General features: G+C 43.2%; 3 protein-coding genes across 8 annotated transcripts; 1 reads left to right on the plus strand and 2 right to left on the minus strand.

Moving 5' to 3' along the window:
* Positions 1–494: 494 nt before the first annotated feature.
* Positions 495–12,986, plus strand: LOC129593284 (phospholipase D2-like). 3 transcript variants are annotated; one of them, XM_055489513.1, is made up of 28 exons: positions 495–1,396; positions 2,297–2,453; positions 2,517–2,648; positions 2,705–2,801; positions 2,859–2,924; positions 2,982–3,142; positions 3,204–3,356; positions 3,418–3,567; positions 3,640–3,723; positions 3,843–4,044; positions 4,393–4,487; positions 4,582–4,617; positions 4,674–4,812; positions 8,867–8,962; positions 9,070–9,101; positions 9,159–9,267; positions 9,342–9,393; positions 9,457–9,563; positions 9,831–9,944; positions 10,007–10,117; positions 10,529–10,620; positions 10,702–10,871; positions 11,101–11,174; positions 11,267–11,346; positions 11,857–11,909; positions 11,975–12,059; positions 12,180–12,321; positions 12,486–12,986. In XM_055489513.1, the coding sequence occupies exons 1-28, from the start codon at positions 733–735 to the stop codon at positions 12,705–12,707; spliced, it is 3,675 nt and encodes a 1,224-aa protein (XP_055345488.1). In that variant the 5' UTR covers positions 495–732; the 3' UTR covers positions 12,708–12,986. The 3 variants fall into 3 exon arrangements, with proteins under 3 accessions (XP_055345488.1, XP_055345490.1, XP_055345489.1); XM_055489515.1 differs by having other exon boundaries at positions 495–1,210; XM_055489514.1 differs by lacking the exon at positions 2,859–2,924.
* Positions 12,987–17,006: 4,020 nt separating this feature from the next.
* On the minus strand, positions 17,007–19,623 carry LOC129593306 (uncharacterized). The gene is made up of 3 exons (XM_055489554.1): positions 19,202–19,623; positions 18,291–18,473; positions 17,007–17,542 (listed from the first exon to the last, which is right to left on the minus strand). Exons 1-3 carry the CDS (start codon positions 19,449–19,451, stop codon positions 17,442–17,444), a joined length of 534 nt encoding a protein of 177 aa, XP_055345529.1. The 5' UTR covers positions 19,452–19,623; the 3' UTR covers positions 17,007–17,441.
* LOC129593305 (uncharacterized) lies at positions 19,519–22,853 on the minus strand. Of its 4 annotated transcripts, none has more exons than XM_055489551.1 (9): positions 22,075–22,853; positions 21,785–21,988; positions 21,332–21,580; positions 20,938–21,078; positions 20,791–20,856; positions 20,630–20,724; positions 20,164–20,277; positions 19,741–20,083; positions 19,519–19,655 (listed from the first exon to the last, which is right to left on the minus strand). In XM_055489551.1, the coding sequence occupies exons 1-8, from the start codon at positions 22,478–22,480 to the stop codon at positions 19,859–19,861; spliced, it is 1,500 nt and encodes a 499-aa protein (XP_055345526.1). In that variant the 5' UTR covers positions 22,481–22,853; the 3' UTR covers positions 19,519–19,655; positions 19,741–19,858. The 4 variants fall into 4 exon arrangements, with proteins under 4 accessions (XP_055345526.1, XP_055345528.1, XP_055345527.1 ...); XM_055489553.1 differs by having other exon boundaries at positions 21,332–21,538; positions 21,785–21,991; XM_055489552.1 differs by having other exon boundaries at positions 20,164–20,271; positions 21,785–21,991.
* Between the last annotated feature and the right edge of the window lie 114 nt (positions 22,854–22,967).

Genomic DNA, 22,967 nt, shown 5'->3' on the forward strand with positions numbered 1-22,967 from the left:
TAATGATGAATGGGCAATAAACAAGGGTAACAACGCACTTGTTTCAGGATATTGTGATTTGTAGCAGACCGTTCTCATGCATAACGAAACCCTGGGCGCGCCGCGCGGTACGCTGCCACGCGAATACGGTCTACAACCTACTACTGATGATTAAAAACATTAAACTTTCTTCTTGTTGTTGAATCACGCGCATATTTTCACAAGGAAAACATCAGAAAAACACCCGAAAAATCGTCGAAGGTTAAAAACTCATTCGGCCTTCTGGCGGCTTCCTCGCGCCACGCACTCATGTACGTAGTTTGGCCCTGGCCCGTGTCGAAGCGTTTGTATTTAATTTGCTGCCATTTCAACCGCTATCTGGTTTTTGAAGCGACTGGTGTGCTCTGCGATGACTTAAAAGTTAAAACCTATATAGACTCAGCAGTAGGGTACTAGGGTGTCACTTGTCAGTTGTCATTGATGTCAAGTCGTCATCATGAATCATCACATCTTGAGAGAGGCAGCAAACTGTGCACGTTGTTATGGTCCGCCATAGGTTTATTGCTTCCATTGTAACCATAAGTCACTGATAAGGGCTGCTCAGTTACTGTATACATGGTCTTAAAATACGTTTCGTTGTATCTGCTGTTAATTTCTTCGCTGTTTCCATAAAATTGAACTTGAACTACGGTGACTACGGTCGCCTGCGACAAGTAACGGCGTGACAGTCTGCACAGACCAGAGCGCTAACGAATGCCTCCGTATTGGCTGATGCGCAGCGACGAGATCGCTCCAGCCACGACCGATGCTGACGCTGCGGCGCCCTTCATCATTGCCACCAATGAAGATGAGGACGCAGCATGTCCATGGCCACCGGCTGCGCATATCACCGAACGAGCGTCCGCTGCTACTCACCTTCCGCACACACGCAACGTTTCCCAGGAATCCGTGCGGGAACCCCCGTCACGCACCAGATCCAGTTTCGATCGACCTAATTACGCAAGTTACAGGAAAAGCTCGTTGCTTAATTACATTTCCCACCCGCAAAGGTCAACAGCGGCTTTTCAACCGCCGAAGCGTTCCATAAAAGCGGCGGCCGATCGCGATTTCTTTCATATCACACCACGCACAGTGTCTCAAGTTACTCCTGGAGTCGAGACAGAAAATGCTACAGCAAACGAGAAAAAGACAAGCCAATCGTCAGCACCAATTACCCTAGCGAAGCGCTCTAGTACACCGAAAACGTCTTTAACCAAAGCGAATTTGAGTGTTTTGCGTAATACCAAGCAGGAGAAGGCAGTCTTGGATATCCCCGAGATTAAAGTGCCCCCCAGTGTCGAATCGCTGGCGTTCTTACCTGAACCACTGAGAACGCAACGGGATGCAGCACCCGCACAAACCGGGGCGTGCCCTTTGCGTAAGCTTTCTCCAAAAGCCACCAGCGCATAGAAAGAACTTTTTCGTGATGAAAATTTTGGCAGAGTTTGCACACTAAAAAGTACAAACAGTTGGCGAAATTAAACAATTCATCATAAATTATGGCTCATTAATTAATGTTAAAAAATTAGCGATTTGCTTGCTTTATTTTTTGGGTGACACTACAGCCACCCCTAACACCCTCGCTTTTTATAGCTGCCCCATTTCCGCACCCCATTAATTATGGACACCCTTTTTTAATTTATTTATTTGTTTTAAGACACCTTGATGTTTTATAGGCACCCTTTTTGCAGCTAATTTATGATACAGTGATTCTTATGTACGCGCTAGATCCGGTTACCATGATCGTTCAATTGCAGAAAGTGTCATGGTACTTCTTTGTGTGGACTAAATCTTCAACAAACTTGGTTGGATCCGGCAGTCGGCCGAATCCAACCAGCTGTGGTTGGCCGTGGACGGTACTGTGTTTGTGAAGGCTGATGCTCAGGGCAAGCAGCTGGCAGATGTTGTCGAAAACGAAGAGGTGACCCAATGTCACAAGAGGTCGTTTAAAGGTTTTTTGTCAGTGACAAAAACCTTTAAACGAGCTGACTAAACCGAAAAACTTTATCAAAATAACGACCGAGCAAGCGACTCTAATACGGTCGAGGTTGTCTGATGAATCAAACCAACCCATCGTTAGGTGGAACACTTAGCAGGCATTGTCGGGTGCAAATCATCGGTGAAATAACGTAATTATGTTCTAATAGAACTATGTGTTCTGATACTGCTATAAAAACCAACAACCGTGTGTTTTTATTTAATCAAAAGTAAAAAGTGTGCCTGTAAAGAACCAGGGTGAAAAGGGGTCTATAGTGATTCCCTTATTTTTTTCCTTTAGCATTCACAGCAACATTACCATACAGCTACGTGTACGTCAAAAAACGGCCACTTCCCGATCCGCGGTGTTTTATCTTCATTCCTGGTGAAGCGCTGGAAATCACCGTTCTGGATGCGTTTAGAACAGATCTACTGGGGCGCGTAACAGCAGCTTACACGTCAGTGGTGATTGCAAAAAAGCAAAAAATTCCAAAATATTTTACACGCCAAAATCTTTGCAGTTATGCGCTGAAGATCACGAACGGCCAGCATGAATGGTACCTGCGCAAATCTCTGCGTCAGTGGCGCCAACTGCACGAAGCACTGAAAATCCTGCAAGACAGACTTTCATCCGATATCAACGAGTTGTTGCCGTAAGCGACAACAAACAGTTCAAAAGGTCATGACTCTGACCACTATTACATTATAGCGGCTTCGTCGCCAAGACATCTGGCCGAAGCAGCGTCGCCAGATTTGACGACATCCGAGAGCAATCCATCTCTACTGACCAACTCCCAAAAATCATGGTAACGCACAGTTGATTTCTCAGTGTTTCAACCTAACCATTAGCTTTTATTATTCAGGAAAGCTTTTCCATGTATCTCCACTATATTGCACATAACGCGCTTTGCCGGTCTCATATTGCTGTGGTAAACCTGCGCTGGGAGAAAAAGCTGGTTCTCAAAGCAATAAATATTTTGTTACAGAAAATGTTTTTGGAGGTGAGTCCATACTCACTGATCCGTGATCTGGGTCTTAAGATGAAAGAAGGCTACGTCATGTGGCGCATCTCCGATGTGCCGCCGCAGCCGTTCCCAGTTAGTAGCCTGTGCAGTTGGCTGGTGCAGGGTGTGGAGTGGATTGAAATGTAACAATTAATCTTGTTACTAAGATAACAGTTCCCGCTGTCCATTTTGGCAATCTTTTAGTTGGCTAGTGGTCAAAGAAACTTGCGTCTTTCTCGTCAGTCCGTACACTTCGGAGATTGTACAGGTTTTACTAGCTGATCGGCACTTTTCCATCGCGGAAGGTTTAGTCGCCACCGGCGAGACGCATGGCTTATTTATCCACAATTCCAAAAGGTTACTGCAGCTGGCGGTTATTCGCTTCTGCAGCATTGTAAACAATTGTCTCGCCAGTTAGGTTGCTGGCTTTAAAATGCCACGATCAGACGCAACTGGAGGAGTTCGTGATGGAGATGACCTTTGTGCAGCACGCCGGCGCTAAAGCATACACGCAAAGCAATCTATGTGGAGCGTTTGCGCCCGTACGCCACACATGCTGGGCCAAATGGTAATTATTGTGCAATTACCCACATTTACAGGGAAGCGGTTAAACGATTTTTTTAGTGCTTTTGTTGAACAGGCTGGTAGAAGGTAGCGTGTACTACGAAGCCGTTTTGGATACCTTGCTGAGAGCCAAAGAGGATGTGTTTATCAGCGATAGCTGGTATTGCACGAATTATTTGTCATTAATTTTATCTTTGCATCGCGTAAATTTTGTCCAAGGGGCAAACACACACCACGTTCATGGGACTGAATCGTTTTGCCTTTGTGAATTATTAATAGGCTTCATATCGAGTTGATGCTCGAACAATCAGATGGAGAAACGAAACACCGGTTGGATTATGTGCTGGCGGCCAAAGCTGCAGAAGGCGTGCAAATCTTCATTTTGCTCTGTTCACCCTGTTTGAACACACTGCCCGATGGTGCTGGCTTCAGCGGGTTGCGTCAGACCCTGGAAGAACTCTGTCCAACTGGACGAATCCAGGTACGAAGCGCTGGAAAAACAAGATGCGTGAGTTAGCGCAGCGCCAGTAAATAGTGCACACTAATATTGAGAAAGTTTGCTGTAGTTACAGTGGGCTCAGTTTCTTCTGCAAAAGGCAGTGCTGAAAAATTGTGTACTTACTTTAAAAACTAAAACATTTTAATTTTTAATACTGCCGGTTTTTATCTTATACGCTAGCTGCGATTTGCTGCTTCACGCCATACTTCTAGTGCAGCAAACAAACTTTGTACTGTGTACCAGTAGTTTGTGCCAGTATGCCTTGGTTTTCGGAATCGCTTCACGTACCGAAATTCGCTATAAACAAGGGATGACCTTCTCCTTAATAAGGTTATCTTCACTGCACCGACCGACGACAGTCCGTGGACGCACAACGACAAATTCGTTGTTGTCGACCAATCCCGAGCCTTGTTGGGCAGCATAAGGTAAAACTGAATGTAATGCGCTTGTGTGAAAATGACAGGGTGTTAAACACTGACAGTATCTGCCGTGACGCATACGCGTTTTCGATAATTTTAGTTTGGCGTTTGATCAGTCGGACACACACGAGCACCGGTAAGTGGCACCGGACATTGGCTTCAATGGAAATGGTGTGTTCACAGGCTGTTTAGCTTAACAGAACCACATCCGCCAGAAAAAGCCAACAAAGCGATGAAAGATTCCTTGGAGCTGGTTAGGCTCCCTTCCGCCCGGCGTGTGACCGATTTACAGGATCCCTTTATGCCTCGTCCCAGTAAGAAAATCAGCCAGGTACTTGGTGAGATGAGCGGGGGCATTATTTGACAAAATACGATATTATTATATGTACAATTCCTACTCCGCCGTTTTTTTCGCCTTTTTTGCCCAACATCTCCTCCCACACCTTTCGACAATTCTCTCTCCACGATAGCTTAAAAAACGCGTAAATTCGCATAGGGTGCCACTAAGGTTTTTATTTGGCGCACTTTTCACTCCCGAAATTACGAAACTTTTTCGAATCAAATTTCGCCTATTGGCTGAATCAGAAAGTACTAACAGCGAATAGGCGGAATCTTTTATTATTGCGGAAAGAATCACTATGGCAACACACAGTACGTAATACCAACACATTTTTGCAAAGTGCTGTTACAGAAAAAACGATGGGTGGAAACAATTACAATCTTGCGAATCCGGCATGTGTACATGAATATCTTTGTATTAGCCAGTTCGAAACGAACAGCATTTACAAAAAGACAGCATCAGAAGATTATTTTCTTAAAAGTACGAAAATTCGGAAATACGCAAAAAAGTTCTTGCGGAATTTCCGCCTAGAAACATTAATTGGTTTAAATTATAGCTAAAAAATAGGTTCAAACTAGCGGTCGTTGCGAACCACATAACTGCACGAGCGCGAGCGCCAATTCCACTGGGAAATGGTATTGGAATCGTGGAACTGGAATAGTGTGACGTACTCTTTTCATGGCTTCATACAAATTTTATGCTCTTGACGAAGGCTTATTTGCAGCACCATTGACCATTGCGGAAATAGTGGAAATACACAAATAGGGAAAAGCGAAATAGCGGAAATACAGGAATACGGAAAGGCGTGGCGTAGCACAGACTGATTCATAACAGTATATTATTATATTATTTTTCTTTCAAATTAAGTATTACTATTATTATTGGCTTAGTATGATTAGTAATTTTCGGAAACCTTTCCAAACTACCACCAACGTTGCCTAAGCATTAGCAGGAATTTTTGCCGGTCACAAATTGGGTAGGAATTTTCGCCGACCAGACAAAGGAGTAGGGATTTTTGCCGGTTAGCCAATGAGGAAGGAAATTTCGCCGCTTAAACAGAAGATTAGGGATTTTCGTCGGTACATAGAGTGAAAAACTTTTTGCCGATCAGACAAAGAGGGAAGAATTTTCCCGGATAGGTAAAGATTAGGAATTCTCGCCGGTTAAACAGAGTGGAAGGAATTCTCGCCGATCAGACAAAAGGAGAAGAATTTTCGCCGGCTAGACAAAAGAACAGGGACTTTCGCCGGTTAGACCGTGAAGGGAATTACGTCGCTTTAACAGAAGATTAAGGATATTCGCCGGTAGGAGACAGAGAAAAATTTTTGCCGATCAGGCAAAGAGGGAAGCATTTTTGCTCGCCAGACAAAGGAATAGGGGATCTTTGCCGGTTAGCCAGTGGGGAAGGAAATTTCGCCGCTTGCACAGAAGACTATAAAATTTCGCCAGTTAAACAGAGTGGAAGAAATTTTTGCCGATCAGACAAAGGGGGAAGAAGTTTCGCCGGCCAGACAAAGGAAGAGGGATTTTGGCCGTTTGGCAAGTGGGAAAGGGAATTACGCTGCTTGAACAGAAGATTAGGGATTTTCGCCGGTAAGAAAAAAAATTTTGCCGAATAGACAAAAAAGAGAAGAAATTTCACCAGCCAGGTAAAAGAGAAGGAATTTCGCCGGTTAGACAAAGAGGTAAAACTTTATAGTACACATAGTAGTAGTTCATTGTATTACAATAAAAGTTTTCAAAAATCAGTACTCCTGTTACAATTATTACAATTATCTGAATTTTGTTTATTTTTCAAAAACCATAAATAAATTTAAATCCCTCTCAATTCATCTTCCATTTGGCGGATCTTTTTTTGGCAACTAAGACTTGAGTGCTATTGTATTCACTGAGTATAAGCAATCCAGATTTTGGTTTTGTTGAGCCTTTAAAGCAACATTTCATTCTGAATTTCTAAAATTCGACGTTTGCAAACCGAGGCCGGAGGCCGAGGGTTGCATTGTATATACAAAGCTAACTCCTCCGTTTTTTTATCCAACATCTCCTCCTACACCATTCGACGCTAATTTTCGCACGATAGCTTAAAAAACGTCTAAAATCATGTAGTTTGTCTCAACGACTTTTGTTTTTCAATCTTTTCGACGTCCGATTTACGAAACGCGTTTGAAGCGAATATCGCTGATTGGCTTATCTTTAGAAATTAAAAAGGGGATTGGCGGAAAAGCGGAATTTCGAACGATAACCGCTGACTAACTTCATGCGTTGCACCAACACAGTAAATAATATGGGCCAGGAGCACTGATTTTGAAAGTATTGTGGAAACACAGAAATGCGGAAAGCCGTAACTTACAATTGTTAGAAGTTAGTACAAAAATAATAGTGTTACAAATGTTCCAGGCGGGAATTTCGGCATTCTGATGGTTTTGTAAAATAAAGTCAATTCGGCAAGAGAAACTTTAGCGTGCGAACACAGCAGCATTAAGTCATTGTTTCAGGCGGGAGTTTCGGCATTTTCATTTTAGGATGGATTTTCGCCGGTCATACAAAGGTGGAGGGATTTTCGCCGGTCATATGAAAGGGAAAGGATTTTCGCCGGTCAGACTGTGGGTAAAGGGATCTCGTCGTTTAGACAGAGGGTTAGGGATTTTCGCCGGACAGACAGAGGGGAAGGAATTTCCGCCAGTTAGACAGAGGAAAAGGGAATTTTGCCGGTGGGACAGAGTGTTAGGAATTTCGCCGGTCAGACAGAAGGGAAGGAACGTTTGCCGTTTAGACAGACGGTTCGGGATTTTTGCCGGACAGAAAGGGTGTTAGGGAACTTCACCGGTTAGGCAGAGGGGTACGGCTTTCGGCCGGTCAGAAAGAGTGTTAGGGATATTCGACAGTTAGAAAAAGGAAAAGGATTTTCGCCGGTAAGACAAAGAAGGAGGTATTCTCGCCGATTAGAAAGAGGGTTATTGATTCCCATTCGCGGGTGCGACACAGGGGTAGGAATTTTCGCCGGTTATAGCATTCAGTTTCAGTCGTTCAATTCCAAATTAATTTTAATAATATCGACTTACGGACAGTTCGGTCGGTATACGGACATAAAACACGGTTTGAGTAAATGCTGCTTTTACTTCCATTTCCAGTTAGAAGCCAGCTTCACAAAAATAAAATAAAATTTTTTCGGAACAAGAGACCATTAATGTTCAGTTTTTTTGCTATACGCGATGCGAAGTAGTTGATTTCAGGTAAATTGCTTTGACATTTTATGCACTGCAATAATAGCAGTAGTTCATCCATCTGTATTACAATACTTGATATTTGTAGATCAGTAATCCCATATTAATTATAATATTGAAACGGTAATCAAAATTCAATCCTACTTTTTTCCCAACCGAGGCCGGAGGCCGAGGTTGGGCTTGTATAAAGATATAGAATACAGGTATAGCGGTTTGTTGTACTGCTATGCTGTATTGTCTGTATATCTGAATTAATTTGGTTCGTTTCATTCAGTGATTATAATTTTTCGGTGAACGCTCCGCATATACTTATATTTGTACCTTTATACCACCGTTGGCTCCTAATATCCCTTTTGCACACCTCTTTTGACTCAGCAAACCACCATAAAGTGTTTTAGGAAATGGCTATTGTTACACCCCCCGCATCCCCTTTTAACTATTGTCACCCCCTTTTTTAGTAAAACAAACACCCTCTTTGACTATTGCCACTCTTTGGTAATTGGTCATTTCTTATAAGACATAGTTACTAGCTTGACCTTGCAGCCAACTTCAGTAAGATTGTAAACCACCGGAAAGGTACAAAAGGTGCCGGCGATCATGCGGAGAGATATTAGCGCGGAAAGAGGGGCAGCCGTTTGCTTATGACCCGGCGCTTCCTAAGTTAAAAGATGTTGCAGCGATGCTTTATGAAAGTTAAGGCTAAGAAACGCAGTAAACGAAAATGTTACAAAATCAAATTGCCGGAATCGTTCACTTATCCCTGATGTTCAAATTTAATTTAACGAACAATATATGTAAATGTTGGTGTGATGAAATTTCAGCCAACCAAGCCGAAACAGTCCCAACTCGGAGCGGGAACCGACGCGGACGCAGTTACTACTAACCCGCAGCAGAGCTTGTTGGCAACAAACAGTCAGGTTAGCGCAACGCCACAGGCAATATGCTCACTGCTCAGTCATAGCACTCGTATTATAACAAATGCAACTGCCGAAGCATGCCATTCTCTATGATGTGACTTTTTAAGGGAGAATCATGCCCATACCCGGTCAAAAACCGGTACGGTTGCTCTTTGAGTTTTCTTAGGCGTATTGAACACGGTCGTTACGTTTTAAGGGCAAGTTTAAACGCAGTGCGGATGTTGCCGCGATCCTCTATTCCTGTACCAGTCGTTGCTTCTCAAGAATCCGTGGATAAAGCCAGGAATTCATCGTGGAATGCGCAGGTAACCGGCATCGTTAGTCGTTACTACGACCGACGACCATGTATTACGTGCTGCATCCAATTGTTTGTGTGTAGAGTTTTCTGGACGGAACTCCTGTCCTCAAGAGTAGCCGAGCATCCGATGCCAGTTCGTGCACACCATGTGGCAGACTGCATCGTCCATGTATTAAGGTGGCATTATGCTTTCCAGAGTTGTCGGTGCGGCGTGCTGCACGCCACGCCACGGGCATTTCCCTGATGGGTGATGTGGTTAAGGATTTGGCACGGCATTTCATTGAGCGATGGAATTACGTCAAGGTCATGGGTTATGAAATATTCTTATGTGCAGCTGTTACAAATCATTTCGGAAATTATGAAATAAACAAAGCATGATCATAGTTTAATATCTGCTGCAGATGAACAGGTTCATTCCTTGACATTTTTTGTAACCCAAGCCTTTTAGAACCATCTGTATTATTAAATGCTTTAGAACAGGTTCTGTGTCAAAAATGGCTTAAACACTGGCCTCTTGTTCCTCTGTTTTGGTATTTAAAGTGTTTTTTTTATATTTCTTTTTTGTTACAGACCATAAATTTCAAAGAAAACTCAAAACGCCGGTTTTTGATCCCTAAAGCGAAGCACAGCGAAATCAAGAGCGAGCAGATAGAAGAGGATAATTTTATTCAGTGCCGGGCACAGGTAATATTCATATTTCAGGATTTCTGATTTTGTTATTATGCTTGCCAAAAAATGCCGGTTAGGCTTTGCGAAGTGTGGGACAGTGGTCCGCTGGATACAACGCTCCCGAGGATTCCATACACCAAACCCTCATTCGGCTGATTGCGCAATCGCAACATTTTATTTACATCGAGGTAAACGAAAAAGAAGGAGTTTCGTGTCAGCGTAAATAAACAAAAGTACGAAACTTCTATGTACCGTATTTTCCCAGTCAGCAGTGTTAGTGGTTGCTAATTTTTCCTAAAGCCCTCGGATTCCGAGGTATTAAGTTTTCGTAAGAACTAAGGAAGCTTCCTCCAAGAGGCGGCTGCATTAGTTTCTTCTAAGGGCGGACCCTTGTAAAACAGCGACGGAGAGATACTTGTTTGATAAGATCCGGTAAACGCAAAAAATCTGTAGCGTTTATTAAGTGTACATTATACAGAGAACCTCGCGAGTAGTCACTGCAGACTATGCTAGAAGCAGTAATGAAACATTTCTGGGAAAATGTAGTCATACTCTGTCTAAGGCTGTTTTCATCCTTTAAGTACATGTCGTTGATGTAGACGGAATCCTTCGTTTCGCTCTCACCTGGCAATGGGGACACGTTTAATCTACTCAATCACACGCTTGTTCAGCGCATCATAGCAGCTTACAAGTGCGACGCTAGCCAATAAAACCTTTCCGGCTGAAAGTATTCAAAGGTCATCGAGATCATGGTATTATTGTGAACTAACAGGGCCCGAGCGACCTACCGCGTCTACGTCATTTTGCCGCTGCTGCCTCTCACAGAGGGGACACCAGCCGGGGGTCAGCTGAACGATAGCGCAGTGCAGGCGCTCATGTCCTGGACGTATCGGTCGATTTCCCGCGGGGTCCACTCACTGATCGTACAACTCAGCCAACACAGTACGTTTACAATCTAAGCCCCATTGAAAAAAACGAGATCACGTACTCTTAAGTGCTTGCCAATTAGAGTGCATGCACATCGCTGCGATGCAGATCTCATTACTCAACAAAAAGAAACGCTACAGAATTTTGGGAATAGCATTATTACATTAATTGCTATAGCAGTGCTAGCACATTAATAGTGCAGCGTGCGTGCAAGTCACCATTGCGTTGCTGCCCTAATTTACAGTGCCACTTCCGGTCATCCCGCAGTATATTGGTTTCTTCGGATTACGCCAGTACGAAACCGCTGTCGGTCATCCGGTATTTATTTAATAAATTCATCTTTATTCCGTTGTAAGTTGACACTGCATCTCAGACACTGACTATGAGCCGCCTTTTGTCTTTAACTGCAGATGACGGAAATGATCCATAATCATTCGGAGGTTGTCATCGTCGACGATCGGATCGCGTTGCTGGGATCGGCCAGTCTTTGGTTTGTCGCGTGCAAATAATATATATAGATATAAATACGTATTATACGAGGTATGAGCTATGAGGTATACCTTTCTGCGCTTGCCTCTACAAGGTACGGAGATATCGTACCGTGCAAGTCCCTCGCGAACAAGATCGCATCGGTTAAAGGAAATTAGAGCATGGCCGTGGTTGAGCCATTAGGCAGACTGCGGGCGTACGGCAAGGGCTAAGCGAGTAACCGTAATAACTGCGTCGCCAGCAAGGGAAGAATGAACAATATATACGTACGGCAGTATGCATTTTTTATATGCAATTGCTAATTGCTATTATTATAATACTGTCTGCTGTAGCAGTAATATACTTCATAGATAGATGCTATCTGTAAATCTCAGTATATCATACGAATGCCGTACTGCAATTTTATGATAACGTGATTCTTTTTCGGGAAGTGACTTGTATTTGTAATTTCTGAATGCGTAAGTACTTTCCGAGCGTGCTCGCATACTGAACGTTGAATGATTTTATAAAGTGATCGGAGCCTACTAGGAGCGCGCAACAGCGAAGTGGCCTGTGTAATCGAAGGTGTGTGTAACAGTGTGTTTTCCAACATAACACAATTACAAGTAACCTAAGTTGGACTTTTACAGACGAAAATTTCATCGGCAGTGTGTTGAATGGGCGACCGTGGCAGGCCGGGGCGTTTGCCACAGGTCTTCGATGGAGACTCATGGCGTAAGTTTCGTCATCGCAAGCGCCGTACTCACAGCCCAGTAAATATAAGGTCACATTTCACTAATAATCACACGATCAGAAATAAATTATACCCTATATTAGTTAACCTATCTTTGGTAGCGAACATCTGGGAATAATGGCACCTTCCACCGGCACGATGCATCCTACCGACAAAGAACTTGTCCGTGACCCCGTTGCCGATACTTTCTGGCGGGACATCTGGCAAAAAACGGCCAACCAAAACACTTCTATTTACGAACAGGTGATGAATAAAAAAACTCAGCTAACAGTAACACAAGTACTGAATAGCCGGCGCCCGGAAGTAACCTCGTCTTCCTCGGAAGCACTCTCTTAAGACGGTTTTACTGACGCAATATACTTTGTACAAAGCGGTATTAATGGCAGTGATGCGGATGACGTTGGCAGGTGTTTGAGTGTGTGCCGTCGGAGGAAGTCAGCACTTTCGCGCAGTTGGAAGAGCGTCTGCAAGCGCCGGCAGGTAGCCTACCGCGGGAGATGGCGAGAGAGATGCTAGCCGCGATACGCGGACATTTGGTGACGTATCCGCACGGTTTTTTGAGGAATGAGACTTTAGGGGAAAGACCGTTCACTGCACACGGACCAATGCCCACTGTTGCCTTAACATAATAAATCAGTACCATTTTCGTATTTTTTTCATTTATTTATTGCGTACTAAATTAATCTTGATTGTTCGTGCATTTATCATATTGTTAGTAATTAACATTATTATTATTAAATGGAACTACAAGAATTTCCAGCATTTTTAATGTTTCTAGTAATTTTACTCTGTCGCATTCCTTCATTTAGATAAAGATTTAACTGCTTTAACCTCAATGTCGGAAACTATAAGAAAATTATGTCCCATTTTTGAGCTTAAGTAGAGTAATTAATGCAGCTCGCACTTTTTATTATAGCCCGATAAATACACTGCGCACTGGTGTACTAGACTACTACGGTTTCTCTACTGTTAATCCGTCGTTGTGAATCAATAATACCTGGAAATGCTAACTCGGATTGTTGCATGTTAACGTTGGTGGACATTGTAATAACCCTAGGAAAGTAAACCAGTGCATTGACAAGCACAGTTGTGTGCTTTGATCAGCGGGATCTGTCCGAGCAGCGGGAATCTGCCGCCGCCCTTCCTCTTTCCCGCGCGCCTCGTAATCGCTATCCGTTGCACGTAACCGCTGCAGCACTTAGTACTTTTTACAATCACACCTCCCGCGCAGCAACAACCGTAAAACTTTCTCCATTGACAGCTGTTACAACGGTGCCACACGACAATGGCGATTAGGGAATTTGATCCGACAACCGGCAGCTGTACACTGTGCCACTTGTGACTGCTGCATTGTGCCATTGTGCCGGCACCCGGATGGGCACTGCGCGGTGATGACGTGCTACCTGCGCAGGGTGTGCGGTTGATAATCGGTCCCGGCTATCAAACGGCCGGTGAGTTGGTTTCACACCATTTCCGGACGGAAATGCACAGTCAGCAACACATTCTCCGGCTTGTAAAAACTGCTCCGGCTGGACCTCCCGCGACGCTTTACGCCTCTATTGATCCGGAGGTCTAGCTGCGTTTACCGGTACGGTTTTATGCGTTGTTGTGTCAACATGGTGTGGTCAGTGCAACACTCCAGTATTCATTGACCTTGTCACAACTGATCACCTATTTCGTACGCTGACAACTGCCAGAAAAACAGTGCCCTATTTAGCTGTTGTTACATAAATATAAATGCACGAAATTATTTCTATTATTTAATATCAAATACAAAATTCTTTACAATTTGTTGTCAAATCAGCCAGTCAGGACACTTGTTATAATCAGTGTACGTATACTGTACTTTATACTTTTTATTTCGAATCACAATAATCATTTGTATGGTATGAGTGGTAAGACTGTATTGCTTGATATGTTTAGTTTCATCATTTTCCCTATTAAAACTTTACTTGATAAAACTAATACTTCCTTAGTTTTGCAGAAAACTGCAAAAAATTTCGCATGTTCTGTTTATTTCTGTAAATGCTAAAAGTGTGAAAAACTTGGAGTCGGTGCAAAACAAAGGTCGCGAAGCTAAATGTAAAATAACCACAGCCAGTCAAAACGCCGTCGCTGCAAAAAATATTAGTCACGCAGAGCAAAATAAGAGGGATCAACTGATAAACAATTGGTGTCAGCCTGTCGGAAGTGGATGATACTGGGCCGATCCGTAATAATGAGGGCACCCGCCACCCAGTACGCGAGGGCTGCCGACGCCGTACTGTACCTGCCATCACGTCATCCATGTAAAAGCCCTTGTAATATTGCGTATTTTATGGTTCAAAGGTAAAAATTCTATTATTACAACAGCTGTGCTGCAGTGACGTACGAATGTTTGGCAGCGAGAGAATCGATTACGGCGCTGCCGGTATTAAGCGTATTACATCCGCGGTTATATCTTATCGCTTAGCAAGGATGATTAGCCCCCATCGACGTACGGACAGTCCTCATTCGTCAGGATCCTGACGTGCAACCGCCAGCCCGACCCGTCCTCCCTGATCCGTCGTCCAGAAAGGCTTATAAACGCTATACCATCAACAGCATCCGACATCACTTTTGCGCTTGAATCAACATTCAAACATCGACGACCTTTCTTAGCGTTCATCCATACATTCGCCGTGGACTAAAGGTTACTTCGATTTGGAGTTTATATATGTACACTGCACAGCTCACAACAATGAAGTGGGACGATGTCCGCCACTGGGCAATACTCCTGGTGACCTTTAGCGTGGTATTCAGCCGGACTTCGGTGCAGGCGGCCCCGGCGGCGCCCAAGGAGATGATTGGCAACATATCCATTTGCATTGGTAGGATATTGCTTTCGTATTGCATTTTGGCATTTCTGTCGGATAGTAATAGTCTTCAATGACTTTGCAGCGAATTGTGCACAGTGCCATGATATCATTGGGGATATTTTCGATCATCGACTATGCAGGTACACAAACAGTAACATACTCACCACAATTTTTTATACGTTTTGTATTTATGCAGTATAATTATGTTTATTCCTTGCAAGTTTTGTGGATGCTTTCGTTACAGTTTCATCGTAATAAATACCTAATAAGAGTAATCAGATTGACAGATTGATGTTTTTATGCTGCTAAGATTTATATGCCCCACGTGTGTAAGCAATTATTACGTACAACAAAATAAAATTTATTATAATTTATAACGATCTGCTGTAGCATGTAAAGTATGTATACTCAAGCTGATAAATCATTTATTTTGTATTTCATAAACATATGGTTAGGGCGCAGATTGTACATCGTCAGACTAAATAATCGTTTTCTGGTCACTCCATGCATTTCCGTTTATGTGCTGCTTCCGTTGGAGTAAGGTTTTTGCTCATCGCATAAATCATTTGACATTCACGGCCGCGTAACGATTACTTCCGTATTCAAATGGGAAAACATTTAAGCTAGCAAAAAGTATCTAGTCACGCGGCGATGATTCATGACCAAAGTAAATATTAGATTCTAAACGATAAACTAATAATGATATTTATGACAATATTAGTGATAAAAATGATAACAATTTTTAGAAAGTTAAATACTATTAATTCAATTTATGCGGAAGGTTTATTTGCTTTAATAATTTAAACTGAATTGTAAGGTTAAGTATGGTGCTGCACCATTTGCTGCTAACTACGGTCTTGAAATGAATAGGTATTTCTAAAATGGGACGACTTATAGAAGTAATAGACATAAAAATTACTATTGTGGTGAATACTGTTATTTGCCTGTTATGTACGAGTACGCGAATACTGTTATTTGCCTCGTAGTCGATCATTTAAGAATGTAAACAAGTATGACACAGCCATCGCAGTGATTTTATGACTGATCGATGTGTAAAACACTTGCACTACTTACAAATACGTTATAAATTGAGAACCTATTAGTCTTTCTAATACGGAAAAGCTACACGAATGTAATTGTGTACTGTAACTATAATGTAATTATTTATTTGGGTTTATTGTTGCAGCAAGGATTGCGTCCGAAGGAGAGGCACATTTATACCTGACTGCACTAGTCCAAGCGCAATAAAGGAGTACCTTTCGGTGGCACTCAAAAGCGCATTGTTAAACAGCAAATAATGTTATACTTGTTACGATTCCGGTGTCATGGCGTGGACCTGCTAGTTTTGCTTGCACTGGCCACGCTTGGATCGGCTTCCCTAAGGACACACACACGACTATGCACTGTTCACTGAGTATTATCCAGCGGTTCCTGTAGCGCAGCATTTGGCCAGTCTCCGATAAACATTTTATGGAAATTCTGTATATTTATAAATTTGATTACGCTCTCTGCCGTTGTGTGCTAAACTCATACTCAGATTAGTTTTTGCCTTGCACAGCAATTATGAATTATTTTCTCAACGTGTTGTTGTCGTATGGCTTGCATATGTATTTCAAAAAATATTACTTAGTATTTCATCTGTTTCTTTAACATTTGGCAAATGGACAACCTATAAAATTCACGCGCATAAAAGAGTGTCAAAATAAGCCATAAAAGCATAAGATAATTTAAAACAGTAATAATGAAGAAGATCTAGAAAAGGGTATGTAATTAATGCGGTGAAGATCTCCCGACAGCCCTCAAAGTTTATGGAACCAGTGTAAATTAATGAAATACGCCAAGGCGCGCCTAATTATTTCTGAACTATTTTCTTTACATATAACAGCTGGCCGACTGCGACGGCAATCCGCATTACCTTTCGACGCCATTGGGCGTTTTCTAATCAACACACACACGCATGCGCTTTGCTTATCTTTCCTTCCGCCTGGATTACGCGGCAGACAGAGACGATCAATGAAATTCTGGATCAAAGTAATGGTTGTCAGTGCAAAGGTCACGAGATCAGTGCGTTTCAGGATAATCGTACCATGATTACTTCCGCACTCATACCGGCTTCTTATTTCACAATTAATCAAGTTATTAAACGAACAATAAGCAGTTCTTAAGGACCGGCTGTGCTTTTAATTAAACAACACTGTCGCACGCAAACACCTTGAACAAAAAAACATTATACTCTTTGTTATCTGCAGCGTATAAAAATAACCTAACGAGAAACATTGTTGATCTCTTTTAATTATAACTCGGACTCGGCTTATACGATCGAACCAAGTAAGTGCTCATAAGTAAAAAAAATTTAGTGTATTAAACGGCTATTTTGAAGGTCAGGTGAATTAACTGTTGAATTCGATTCACGTGCGTGTAAGGTTGTAGAATAAAATGATGCGCCCGGAGAAATCATTAATGACTGCTTTAAGCCGTCACACTAATATCCATAATTATACAATGAAAACAAATCGGGGTCCTCGATCAGTCCTTGTCATCGGCATGGTCTTCTAGCGGTAGCATTTCATCGGGAATTCGCATCATGGGCAGGTCGTATTTGACCGATGTGGTGCCGTTCGCCAAAGCTGTAATAATAATTTGCTGGTTGAAAATTTATCGCCTGATCAAGAATGTTTTATTACAGAATTGTTAATTTGCGCTAAATGCTGGGGGAAATGTCGGCGCCTATATGCGGGCAATAATCTTATTTTCATCTGTAGCCCTAATTAAAGGTATGCCTCGGTGGCATATACTCAGAGAAAATAAAGATTATGAAATCATAGACATATGCCATTCGTTGTATCCTGTTATTTCGGCAATTATTGCGTAATTTCCGCCACTTCCGGTGATTCACCATCGCCTTAATGAATGCCAGGCGCTTCGTACAGTGCATTTACAGAAGACAGGAGGTATGTATGTGTACTCGTACCAACAAATCTATCACAGATACAGGAGAAAGGATAGTGATCATGATCAATCGTAATTTTGTAAGTAATCTATGTCATGATCAATACAGTTATGTAGGTATTTATGTTTAATTATTCAATGGATTTGCTGACTTCTCGTATACAAATAACCAATATTCAACCACTGCTGTTATACATTAAGTCGATTTTTTGCTTTATATGGGTAATTCGTGTTCATTAGATCCAACGCTCATGAAACACCACTGATTTTGGAAACAATTATTGATAAACACTACTCTAAATAAATACTTGAATTGATTGATTATACGACAGATGTAAAAGAAAATAAATTTTTCTGCATCATTTAACTGTTCAGTGCGCTAAAGCACTATCATTGCTACTGTACCGTAGACATTAAAATACGTACAACATAGGAAGGTCGGGCAGCAGCGTCCGGAGACATGGATAACGTGACATGGAGCGCTGGGGTCGCCGGTGTGGGAATGCCCCGGCGTGCACGTGACCTGGGCGCAGGCGGCGCGGCCGTTGCGGCAGAAACACCATGGTGAACACGGGTCGTCGCTCGGCATCTTTCCCATGTAGTTGCATTCTAATCACAGCCTCAAAATTATATTTTACGCATAATTTGGGGAAGGTCGGGTGAAAGTGCGAGAGGAACTCTTTTCGAACAACGCTCAGTTTATGTATCATAAAAGGGCATGGGCAGGGTTGTTTAGCAGACACTTTACCAGGCAAAAACAAATAGTTGAATGCTAATGTTCATATTTATCTTCTTAAATGCACAGTAAGCGTAATAAGAGGCAAGCGTTCTTTTACGTGAAACAAATACACAAATAAAAAGATTATAAGCACTAGCAATCGGAAGTATGTTTTGAAGCGCATAATTTCTTTTCTAAAGCTTGGCATGCACCAAATAAATAATAACTTATTTAAAGCACGTTGTGGCAGATTTTACAAAGCGCTTGAAACTTTGCGCAGTATGGGCTAACTCACTATTACAGATTACTACTGCTGGAAGGCTTGTTTATTTTTTTGCACCTGCTGCAGCATGCATTAATGTATTCCGGCGTGTAATTATTCTAAAACGTCTATAACCCAAGCACTTTTACTTGCATCCATGCCGCGTATACTGCAAGTCTGAAATGTAATAAATGTAATAAATTTTACTTATGTGCTGTTTTTTGGGAAGACGCTGTTACTGAAATGTCAAATAAGACCACATATGATTACCGCAGCTGCTAAAGCTCAATACGCAACCGTACTGCGCCGTCTGCTACGTGATATATATATATATATATATATATATATGGCACTCACCGTCGCCATTATGGATGTGATACGGCGCGGCCGTGGGCGAAGCATCGGTGTCGCGGAGCAGTGGCAGCATATGAACCGCGGCGGGCCAACTCATTAGCAGCAGGCTAAAGGTCATGCATAGCAGCGCAACATGACCGGCACGGTGCGGCCGGAAAGCCGACGGCGACGTCACGGCTGCCAGGGCAAGGTCATCGGGGATCATTGTAAGCCGGGGGACTGCGTATTCAGGGAAGCGGGAGCGCGATCCCATCAAAATGATCAAGTCATCAGTCAACACTCGCGCGGGATACTGAATTACTGATTCACCGCTGCCAACATTGCGCCCAGCATCTGATAAGCAGCCAAATGCGCATACTGGAGAGGAAGCAGGACGCCGTCGACGTCAGTAACTTTAGTCAGCCGTTGTCGAGTGGGCTCGTTAGCGAAGCAAGTGCCGATCGCACAAGTCTTGCCACTACAAGTGTATATAAACTGACAGTGTCTTCAAAAGTTTTCTCCCTGTATATTTTCGGTTTTTTTTTATTTCTAAAATTATTTACCAGTTCATTTTGTATATCTTCATTTAGCTGTCCCAGTTTGGGCTGCAATTTGGAATCGTCACCGCAAATTAGTAATACTAAATTTAACAACATTAAAATTACGGTATCAAATGAAACATTAAATTCCTGTGCATAATTTGGCGCGCCGGACGGCTTGATCCAGACAGCGCTTCAGATCCAGCTTGTGGACGTGTGTGAAGGCGCGCAGACGGATGGCAGGCTGACCGGCACTGTGCAGCCGCAGTCGACGTCCCGCGCTGCGCCGACTACCGCACTTGAGGGACGCACCGGCATCCAGGCGCAGCGTCCTGGTTGGGTAATGCAGAATCCTCTTGAGCTGGCCCTGCATTTTGCACAATCACATTTCCATAATTTGATTACAGGGCGCCTGTTTGTCAAGATCTAATAGTGCCGCGTACGTACCTCTTTACTGAGTATGTGTACATCCAAATAGTCCCGCAGCAAGTGAACGTTGCAGAGTCGCCAGTGTAGGCCTTCGCGTATGCCGAACAGTTCCAGCCAGCTCTTCTCCTGTAACTGTTCAAAGCAATTAACAATAACATGAAAACTGCGGAGCTGAAGCAGTTGTTGATGCCCATAACACAAGTCTGACACACTGTGTAGACAGTACACAGAGTTCAACACATACTGACGTGAATATAATTATACATATATTAGGATTGCTTATCACTGTATTATGCTAGAACTAGATAAAGGTCAATTTCTATCAACCACGATACACCTTGCGATCGATGGCAGACTGACAGTGATTTGTCCACCTCATTTCAAATATCACGACAACTGGTGTCAAGAAAGCAAAATTTGTCATCGAGTTTGGTCGTCGCTGTATAAGCGATCTCTTGGAACATTTCATGGTAATTTACCGTACCTCAGTGGTACAGAAATTCAGCGGCTCTAATACTTCGTCTGCCTCCTGAATTACGTCTTCCTTGACATCATCTTCCATGCTTGAATCCAGTTTAGCTAATTGCCCAAAACATTGTTCAAAATCAGAGCTGCGAGCAGTACAAAGTGGCTGTACGGACTAACAGTAACTGGAGTCGAGCAACCGCTTGGCCTGTGTCAACACCGACGCCAGCGACACGTTGGAACTGCCTGCATAAGTAAGTGCAAGCGTTGATACGCCACAATACGACACTGGAAAATCACGCAACGTCGAACTGTTTTTTCAGTTACCGAGACTTAGCGTTTTGTACCGGACATAGGTCACCGAAGATTTCTCCGCAGTATCCAGCAGTCTGCCGTGTATGCCTGAAGTATGCGACGTATCCGGTCCGCCGTCGGCATGATCGAAGGTCACCCAGGTGGAGCGATCACCTGTACCACTGTAAATAACTTCGCCTGTTCAGCTGTATTGAGCGTGACTGCTACGAGCGAGCCATTTACAAAAGAGCAAAACTGGCACCGTGAACCAAACAATGCTTTCACATGCTTGTAATGCGTTCAGCCGGTCTCCACGTTTAATATGCCCGCTCTTTGCGGACAGACCGTACAACCGCGTACAACCATACCGGTAGAAAAACCGGTTCAACGTCCCAACGCTTCTCTTCTAGAATATTGTCTATCAAACCTGTTTCTGTAGTGATGGATCGGAAGTGACTGCGGCGATTTCTGGATACTGGAAGTGTGTTATGCCGAGGCGGTACCGGTTTCCCAGGCGTACATTGGATGCAGGGAAACGATCCCACCGCCGACGGCACCAGCGGTCTGCCACTCCTGCAGTGCTTTATGTGAACGGGGCTAGACGTAACCGGCGATGATTCGGTTTCTGGCACCTCTAGAAGGGCAACAAAACCGGAACCCGATAGGTAACAATGTCCTGAACACGAATATTCTTTAACAGTTTGGCGCTCTATAATTACTTATTGTGGAAATGTCTACTTCAATGATGTATTAACTCTTGGATCAGCAGGATCATGCACCTCTTACGCTAGCGTGCAACCTTTGCGAAAATAAAACATCAAGGCTACGAAAATTTATATGTGAACTGGGACTGGTCGATCAGTCGTCCTGTAATCCTTACGCGGAAGGTCTCCGATGACTGCACATTCTGGATCATGTAGCAGAATTAAATCTCCAACACAGCGGCTCTCCGCATCGGTGCTACTTGGGGTAATATTTGGCTCCTGTTGAGAGAACTCTAACAAATGGTCACCCTGTGGTTGTTCATGTAAATCTTTAAGGAGATCCTCGTCTTCACAAACAAAAGGGCTATTACTCGAAGAATCTACTGTAATAAAAAATAAAAAGGAACGTTAGTCATGCTGGGTGCAGATAATTCGGCAGAAGGTCTGAATGTACGAGTACACGTACCGTCGGCGTCAGTATTCAGTTGACATGTTTCCAGATATTGAAGTGCGGTATTGCGGATCAGCGTGAGGAGAAAACGAGTCATCGGTTTACAGAAGACAAGCGCGAGTGCCACGCCGTATAACGCACTCGTCCCGCACACATACTGCATCGTCTCAAAGCTCATTATAAAGCACCCCATCTGAGTGACCTTAGCGCCCATCCAGGGCAGTATGTATGCTAGCAGGCAGGCAAAATAGGCATAACAGTGGTAGCGATATTCATCCCAAAGAAAGGTTATTCCGCGATGTATTACGTCACTGACGGCATGGAGGGCAGCAATGTGCTGTATGAAAAGGTCAGCGTCGTGGGGCGACCAGACAAAAGCGAAATGCAGCGACATTCGCCCGACTGAGAGACCCTTACCCATGGTCCATACCCGCCTTGTATGGTCACAGATAAGATCGGATTAGGTCAGCAGCAGTTCAGATTTTCTAGGCGCGGAATTTTGGGCCGCACATAAGAAATAACGGCCATATGCACTGCCAACGGTATAACAGAAATAACATGGTATTGTTAAGAATGTTGATTTAATACTTCCAGCAGGAACTATCCAGATGCAAAAGCTTGTGAAAGGGATAATTTTATCGGCATGATCATACGTCTAAACGTTTGCTTACATCAACATATATGTTTCTATCGTGTTTTGTAAATTATCAAACCAAAGTGGATCTCACGAGATTGAAGGGACATAAAATGTGACTGTTTTTCTTAGTTGTCACCATGTCACCGATTAGCATCGTTTTTGCCTTGTTGTTCAGATAGTATATGCCTAGTTGGGAAGCAGTTGCTTACCGGGCAACTGGGAAATTACTATAAGTAACTGTACAGACATGTACATCGAAAGTGATAGCCCT

The sequence above is a fragment of the Paramacrobiotus metropolitanus genome, unplaced genomic scaffold, assembly GCF_019649055.1.
Source record: "Paramacrobiotus metropolitanus isolate TYO unplaced genomic scaffold, Prichtersi_v1.0 Parri_scaffold0000061, whole genome shotgun sequence".
Classification (NCBI taxonomy): Eukaryota; Metazoa; Tardigrada; class Eutardigrada; order Parachela; family Macrobiotidae; genus Paramacrobiotus; species Paramacrobiotus metropolitanus.